The sequence below is a fragment of the Camelina sativa genome, chromosome 8 (genome assembly GCF_000633955.1).
Source record: "Camelina sativa cultivar DH55 chromosome 8, Cs, whole genome shotgun sequence".
NCBI classification, from domain to species: domain Eukaryota; kingdom Viridiplantae; phylum Streptophyta; class Magnoliopsida; order Brassicales; family Brassicaceae; genus Camelina; species Camelina sativa.
This window is the reverse complement of record NC_025692.1, coordinates 5,621,162-5,628,923: the sequence shown is the minus strand read 5'-3', so window position 1 is coordinate 5,628,923 and position 7,762 is coordinate 5,621,162. Positions and strand designations below refer to the sequence as shown.

The 7,762-nt window shown below is 39.6% G+C and overlaps 3 protein-coding genes across 5 annotated transcripts in view; all 3 read left to right on the top strand.

Annotated features, from left to right (window-relative positions):
• LOC104706328 (mediator of RNA polymerase II transcription subunit 31) overlaps positions 1–581 on the top strand; it is a gene marked incomplete at its 3' end in the record, with an annotated part of 2,953 nt that extends 2,372 nt beyond the window's left edge. Inside the window, 2 exon segments of the mRNA XM_019228353.1 lie at positions 1–244; positions 362–581. Of these exon segments, the coding sequence (XP_019083898.1) occupies positions 1–244; positions 362–374 (257 nt within the window).
• On the top strand, positions 621–2,606 carry LOC109124863 (mediator of RNA polymerase II transcription subunit 31). Its single transcript, XM_010422512.2, has 7 exons — positions 621–704; positions 806–859; positions 944–1,041; positions 1,247–1,343; positions 1,462–1,540; positions 1,869–2,122; positions 2,240–2,606. Exons 2-7 carry the CDS (start codon positions 810–812, stop codon positions 2,250–2,252), a joined length of 591 nt encoding a protein of 196 aa, XP_010420814.1. The 5' UTR covers positions 621–704; positions 806–809; the 3' UTR covers positions 2,253–2,606.
• LOC104706326 lies at positions 4,146–6,719 on the top strand. Of its 3 annotated transcripts, none has more exons than XM_010422509.2 (2): positions 4,146–6,027; positions 6,454–6,719. In XM_010422509.2, the coding sequence occupies exon 1, from the start codon at positions 4,422–4,424 to the stop codon at positions 5,922–5,924; it is 1,503 nt and encodes a 500-aa protein (XP_010420811.1). In that variant the 5' UTR covers positions 4,146–4,421; the 3' UTR covers positions 5,925–6,027; positions 6,454–6,719. The 3 variants fall into 3 exon arrangements, with proteins under 3 accessions (XP_010420811.1, XP_010420809.1, XP_010420810.1); XM_010422507.2 differs by having other exon boundaries at positions 4,146–6,194; XM_010422508.2 differs by lacking the exon at positions 6,454–6,719 and adding an exon at positions 6,109–6,413.

Sequence of the window (7,762 nt, the reverse complement as noted above, 5' to 3'; positions counted from 1 at the left end):
ATAGGCAACAGTTTTACTATTGGAAGAACTACAGAAACAACAGGCTGAAGCACATTCTACCTCGGCCTCTTCCAGAGCCTATAGCTCCACCACCACCACCTGCACCTTCAACTTCTTTGCCACCTGCACCATCAGCAACTGCTGCTCTCTCTCCAGCCCTTTCTCCCATGCAGTACAATAATATGCTTTCTAAGAATGACACCAGGAATATGGGGGCTGCTGGTATTGATCGTAGGAAGAGAAAGTATGTGCTCCTTTCTTCTTCCTCATTGTTGTCATTATCATGTGTTTGCTAGATTTCTGCAAATGTGACAAGAAAATAAGTAACATTCTGATATGTGAGTCATATATATAATTTCAGGAAGGGTACATAAGCATTTCTTTCCCTGAAGCACACACCATGGTGCCGGATATGCTTTCCTGCGTTTCCTAGGGGGAAGCCTACTTGACTCAGGTTACAAACATGTTGGAAACTCGGTATACTCATTCCGTGTTATAGGCCGTAGCTGAAAGTTGTCATACATGGTGTTCAGTATTTGTTTATGATACACAACCCCCAATCACTATCAGTCTTTGTCTTTGTTNTTTTTTTCAGAACCGGTTAAGGACTTTGGTTTATAACCCAAACTTAAATTCAGATCAGAAATCAGAACCACCATAGATAGTCCTCCTCCGTCTCCGTCTGTTTTCTCAGTCGATCTAAGGTGGGTGTGCGAAGCTTTTTCTGATTCCGCTTGAGAAATCCAAAATTCGATTCTCGTTTTTGGTATATGCATCATTGAACTCGTCAAATTGGTTGATTCAGGTTCATGGCTTCGCCAGAGGAGATTGATGATGATACATCAGAGATTCCATCCCCGTGGGTGCATCTTCTTCCTCTTCTGTACACTTACTTTCATATATTTCAATCTGCTCTTTAGTTGTTTAATTCGCATCTCTACAGACCAAAGAACGTTTACAAGGATCCCGACGGTGGAAGACAACGATTCTTACTGGAACTTGAATTCATTCAATGTCTCGCCAATCCTACTTACATCCACTGTTAGTTTCTCTTCTTCTTTCCCCTTCTATAGTTTAAGTGGATGCGTTTTAGGGCTTAGGCTTTGTGCTTTTTCAAGGGTTCGGAATTGAGATTCAAAGGGTTCTTGACTGGATAAAACATGGTTTCACTTGCCACCTTCTCCTTAACAATGCTCTTTCTTTGTTTCTCAATTTTGCACATATACTTCGGGGTTCTGTTTCGCAGACCTGGCACAGAATCGGTATTTTGAAGATGAAGCATTTATTGAATACTTGAACTATCTTCAATATTGGCAGCGACCAGAGTACATCAAGTTCATAATGTGAGTTGGAATTATCTGATGGAATTTTTGGTAGTCTTATGAAGGTTTGGAATATGTCTTATCGCTCTGCTTTTTTTTATCCGTTTCCTTGTGTTCTTGTGTTTATGTCCTGGTACAGGTACCCACATTGCCTATATTTCCTCGAACTTCTTCAAAACCCCAACTTCAGGACTGCTATGGCCCATCCTGCAAACAAGGTAACAGAAATATGATAAGAAATAAGAATCATCAACCAAACTTGCCACACCTGCATGTTAGTGAGCAGTGTACTGTTAATAGGGAGTGCTTCAAATGTGTAGAGTCTTTAATACCAACCATAGGTTTTGGGGTGTTTAGGATCTTTAATACTAACCATACTGTTCTGCTAGTTTTTTTCTGTGTTTCTGTGTTATTTCCATTGATTCATGAGATAAATAAAGTATTTTCATACTCTATGTCCTTGTCAGAATTTTTGGTAAGTATTATATTGTTTAAGAATGTTTCCAAAGTTTTGAACCCTGTCTTCTTTTTAAATCCGGCTTCCAGGAATTGGCACATAGGCAACAGTTTTACTATTGGAAGAACTACAGAAACAACAGGCTGAAGCACATTCTACCTCGGCCTCTTCCAGAGCCTATAGCTCCACCACCACCACCTGCACCTTCAACTTCTTTGCCACCTGCACCATCAGCAACTGCTGCTCTCTCTCCAGCCCTTTCTCCCATGCAGTACAATAATATGCTTTCTAAGAATGACACCAGGAATATGGGGGCTGCTGGTATTGATCGTAGGAAGAGAAAGTATGTGCTCCTTTCTTCTTCCTCATTGTTGTCATTATCATGTGTTTGCTAGATTTCTGCAAATGTGACAAGAAAATAAGTAACATTCTGATATGTGAGTCATATATATAATTTCAGGAAGGGTACATAAGCATTTCTTTCCCTGAAGCACACACCATGGTGCCGGATATGCTTTCCTGCGTTTCCTAGGGGGAAGCCTACTTGACTCAGGTTACAAACATGTTGGAAACTCGGTATACTCATTCCGTGTTATAGGCCGTAGCTGAAAGTTGTCATACATGGTGTTCAGTATTTGTTTATGATACACAACCCCCAATCACTATCAGTCTTTGTCTTTGTTTCTCTAGGGATAGATGGATGTTATTGAGCGTGTCGGCTTTTAAGTAAATGGTAGTTTTGAGAGATTTTTTTAGTCTGTTACAATCCAAATGACTTTCCCGGCGCATACGCTAGAGCCAATAGAAAACTTATTATTCTCACGGTTTTTAACTTTTGCTGACGTGTATTCTCATAGATCACCATATTCATTCGTTAATATACAATGAATGTTCCAACACATGCATAATAGAATTTCAGAGAATGGGCAATTTTAAGTTGGAAACGATGAGTTGATGGATTTATGTTGCGGACGATCTACCCATCCTTGCTAAAGGATGAGTTAGATGAATCACATATTAGAAGAATTTTGCCACTTTTGTATCCAATGCGATGTGAACAGTGTGGAACTCGAGGAGATGGAGCTTCCAAATTGAAACTTTCACCAGGATTGCAACATTTTTGAGAAGCTTAGAAGCCATAAAAAAATTATTAGACTGTCAGACATCAGTCCTTGGCAGAGATTGCTTTTGTCTGTAAACATCAGGAGTGGGGTTTCCCTAATCCCCTGTTGCACTTGTTGGTCGAACTTGAACTACAATAACTCTTTTATGCAATCTTGGACAACAATTTACAAAGCCTAAACTAAAGTATATGAAACATGATATATGATGTAACTCGTTTAACGTATCTCAAGGTTTTAAAATAGTAGAAAATAGACTATCTCCCTCCTCGATCGTCAAGGCAGACTGAGTTTCTAGGTGAAGTATTATTATTATTTTTTTTTCCCATCACAAGTCAAATATGGTTTAATATTTGACTAGATTCATTGCACTCGTTACGTCTCTGGACAAGGATACGTAGCTCAAAACGTAGCAGCATACGCATATGACCGAACTCGTTTGTTTTACGTACCTAATAATAGGCATAGAAATAACATAACTTGAACATATAGGGGAGGAAAGAGAATGAAGAAGAAAGTTAACATAACCAAGGATATTTAACAAGGACAAGAACACGAACGCGTATGGATTAGAAACGACTTTGATTAGATTTTCCATTGAATGGAAGGTTTGTTAAAAAAAATAGTCTAATTTTTGGGGATAATGTATTTGCTGTACTCGAGAGCCCAATTTTTGGAATGGAAATGGTCCACTTCTCCTATTCTATTCTACCTTCTTTAAAATATTAATTAATAACAAAAAAAACCATCATTATTATTATTATCTTTTTGTTAAGTCAAAATTACCAGCACTTTTAAATAAGAAAATATATAATTACCTAAACTATAGAACCTTAAAGATGAAAATTTCATACAAAGTTTAGGTTTTAGATTTACTTACCAGAAAATATATATTAAAAAAGTGGAATTTTTATTTTGCCAAATTTTCAAGTGATTAGGTTTTTAATTTACAAATTACTTCCCAACTAATAATAAAAATAAATATCAAAGAAACCCGTAACCGACTCAACCTTTAAAAAAAATAAAGAAATCGTAGCCGTCGGTTAAACGGGTGTGATCTGAGTCGTTGATTAAGGACAAAGCATCTTTTTCATTCGCCTCTATTTAAAGAATCTCATCGTCTCTTGAGCCGTTCGTACACACAGAGGAGAGGTTCTCTTTGCTTTTATATATATATATATATATATATATTTTTTTTTTTTCTTTTGCTGTCAAACAAAGACAAACCAAAAAAAAAAAGTTTCCAGATCCAAAATTACAAAAAGATACTTAAAAACTCCCAAATCATAAAACTGAACAAACAACAAAACAAACAATCAAAATTTACGAAAAAATCTCAATTTTCTTCAGTTTGATTTTTGTGGTTTGTACTTTTGATCTGTGGTTTTGTGGTTGCACTCGGATTTGATCTCTTTACTGATTGATCTATCTGCTGATTTGCCTCGATTCTGCGAAATTAGGGTTTTTGGTTTTTGTTCGATACGATTCGATTTTTTTGGTTTAGTGTTTGTGTTGTGTTAGATGAACGATCAATCTAAGCTGATGAATCCGCCACCACCACAGCAGATGATTGGTCAGCCTCCGCCTCAACAGAGGATGAATCCGCCGCCGCCGTCTCAGCCGCGGATTATGAACCAGACTCCTATGTTAGGCCAGTCTCATCCGATTTTGAGTATGAACCAGCAGCAGCAGACACAGGTTATGATGAACAACAACCAGGCTATGATGATGAATCCACGCAACTTTAACCTTAACCCTAGCTTGAGCTCCGAGTACCAGCAGAGCCTTCCTCTTAATAACTTTGGCTCGAAGCATTCGAAAATGATGCGGAACAATTGGAAAGGGAAGAAGATTTCAGGTGGTGGTGACAAGAGGCCAATGATGGAGCAGCAGCAGCCGATTAGGAGGATGCATAACTCTGGGATCCCTATGTATAACCCTCAGCAGATCATACCTGGTTCTGGTAGTATTCAGGCTGGTCCTGTTGGTGGAGGTGGTTACAAGCCGCCGACTTTGAACGAGTTGCAGTCTCAGAACAGGTTGAAGACCAGGAAGTTTTATCCCAAGAAGAAGTATGGAAATAGATATGTTCCTTATGCTCCTAGGAACACGACTTCGTTTATTATCAGGGCTAAGAAATCTGGTGGGATTGCTGAGTTGGTGTCTCCATGCCCTGTGACACCTGCTGTGTTGCCGACTCCGATGTTTTCTCCGTCCAGGGAGGTGTTGGGTGATATGGCTAAGGAGGAGTGGGGGGTTGATGGTTATGGCTCTATGAAAGGGTTGATTAGGCTGCGAGCTGATGGAAATGAGTTGGAACCTTATGATGAGGATGATGAAGATGAAGGTGGATCGAGTGAGAGTGATGTGGAGGAGCATGTTGAGGTTGAGAGGAGACTAGACCATGATTTGAGTCGGTTTGAGATGATTTACCCCAACTATGGTGGGTCTGAGTATAACAATGTTTTGGAAAACCGAGTGGATGATCAGGATAGCCATATTGCTCAACTGGAGGAAGAGAACTTAACTTTGAAGGAAAGGTTGTTCTTGATGGAAAGGGAGTTAGGTGACATGAGGAGAAGGTTACAGTATCTCGAGAGGCGGGATATGGTTGCTGAAGATGCTAACGAGGAGGTTGTGGAGAATGAATCTGAAAGTGACGGTGATGATACAGGAGGTTCTGATGCACGTACTAGCGGTGAAACAAAGGGTAACCATGCAGCTTCAGAAGATGTTTGTATGCAGGATGTTGCGGCTAGGGATGGTGAGGCTACTGTGAAAGAAATCAACAACAACAGTAAGAGCAATGTGGGTGAAGCTAAAGATAGCAAACATAAGATTGATGTGGGAAGCTCTGGGGAAAATGAACCTGAAGGTAAGGAAAAAGCTGAGACAGATTTTCGGGAAGTTTCAGGGGAACAATGTGAGGAAGCCAATCAGGGTATGGATCAGAGTAAGGATAATGAAATGGCGATTGAGAAGCTTGAAGATGCATCTGAGAATGATTCTGTTGGAGATCAATGAACCATATGACACCTGGACCAAGGAAGCAAGCTGACAAGAACCCATGGTGATAGACAGAGTGAACATGCAAAGTTGATGTGTACCATTGTCCCTTTGGAATAACGTAAGTCTCTTAATATGCACAGGCGTTAGTGATATATCTCTGCAGCTCGATGATGTATATGTCAATATGTGCTTGTCTTAGTAGGCGTAGTCTTGTTTCCCTCTTCACTTTTGGTATGAGAGTTTAGGAGATTCGCTTTCAGGGGGGGGAGTTCATATAAAGTCATGGTAAGCTTTTTTTTTTTAAAAAAAACTTTTACTTGTCTCGGTTTTACTTTACCTCTATGATGGATGATCTGGTTCATCTTGTTGGTGATAAGATTTTCCCGGGGGTTAATAAGATTGTAGTAAAAGCGACAAGGTTCATTGTAGTGAAAGAACTTATGGATTTAATAGAGTTTTATGTTTGTTTTATTTCTTAATGTATTTTGGATGGTTCACTTTTAATAGCATAAAGCATAATATATCTGTGTCGGGGTTGAGACAGTTTGCAGAGAACTGAGCTTGAAGAGATTCTCTGAGCCGAATGCGCATGAGGGAGTCGTTTGAACTGCAGACAGAATGGATGATGGTTTAGATTTGGTTTCAGATTCTTGATGCAACTTTGATCTGTATTTGACTATTTTGGGATTGCGTCTGAGAAACAATTACGCCAACCAAGTTTGGGCCCATTAGCGTGTCGAGTTATTTAATGTCCACGACAGTGATAAAAATACAAAACAACTTTTAATACATAAAACAGTTTTCTCTTCTTATTCTTATTTATTAGGTTGGATAATCATATATATAGTAAATGACAAGCTTTATCACTTTAGAAAACACTAAACCGACTTAGTACAAAGGAGGTGGCCTATGGGCCTTATGGGCTTGGACGTACATAGATCTTGTATAGGCCGGTTATGAAAATCTACCATCCGTGTTTTACAAATGCTTAAGACATAACCGTACAAATGCTTAGAAGGATCTCTGTAATGCGCTTGGGGGCGCTGCCTCAATAAAACCTTACCAGAAAAACTCATTGGGACAAAACCATGGTAAAGGAAAAAGAGTACATCACGCATTACTCCCCCTGTTCCAAGCATCCCTAGAAGTCCTTAAGTCTCCGCATCCCAATCTGGTGCGTGAGCTTCTTGAATGTTGATGTCGATAATGACTTGGTGAAGAGATCGGCTGAGTTGTCGCAGGATTGAACTTGTACCACTTGAACTTCTCCGACCTTTTGTAGTTCATGTGTGAAGAAGAACTTGGGTAAAATATGCTTCGTCCGATCTCCCTTGATGTAGCCTTCCTTGAGCTGTGCGATGCAAGGCGTATTGTCTTCGTATATAACCGTTGCTTTCTTATCGTCGATCATGCCACAATCTGTCCTGATATGTTGAGTCATTGACCTCAACCAAACACACTCACGGCTGGCTTCATGAATTGCTAGGATCTCCGCATGATTAGACGAAGTAGCCACAATACTTTGCTTCATAGAGCGCCACGAGATCGCTGTACCACCGTGTGTAAATACATAGCCGGTTTGAGACCTTGAGTTGTGTGGATTCGATAAGTAATCTGCATCAGCAAAACCAACTAAACCTTCTTTGTTATAGTTAATGTAAAACAAAACCAAATCTGTCGTTCCTTGTAGGTAACGCAGTATATGTTTAATACCGTTCCAGTGCCTTTGGGTCGGACAAGAACTAAATCTTGCTAGGAGGTTCACGACAAAACTTATGTCTGGTCTAGTGTGGCTAGCCAAGAACATTAATGCTCCTATAACACTGAGGTATGACACTTCAGGACCGAGAACT

Excerpts from the sequence above, each read along its gene's own strand:
- LOC109124863 (XM_010422512.2), top strand. The coding sequence starts at position 810 with ATGGCTTCGCCAGAGGAGATTGATGATGATACATCAGAGATTCCATCC. Across the intron at positions 1,344-1,461 it reads GAGTACATCAAGTTCATAAT|GTACCCACATTGCCTATATT; the intron begins GTGAGTTGGAAT and ends GTCCTGGTACAG. Across the intron at positions 1,541-1,868 it reads TGGCCCATCCTGCAAACAAG|GAATTGGCACATAGGCAACA; the intron begins GTAACAGAAATA and ends TCCGGCTTCCAG.
- LOC104706326 (XM_010422509.2), top strand. The coding sequence starts at position 4,422 with ATGAACGATCAATCTAAGCTGATGAATCCGCCACCACCACAGCAGATG.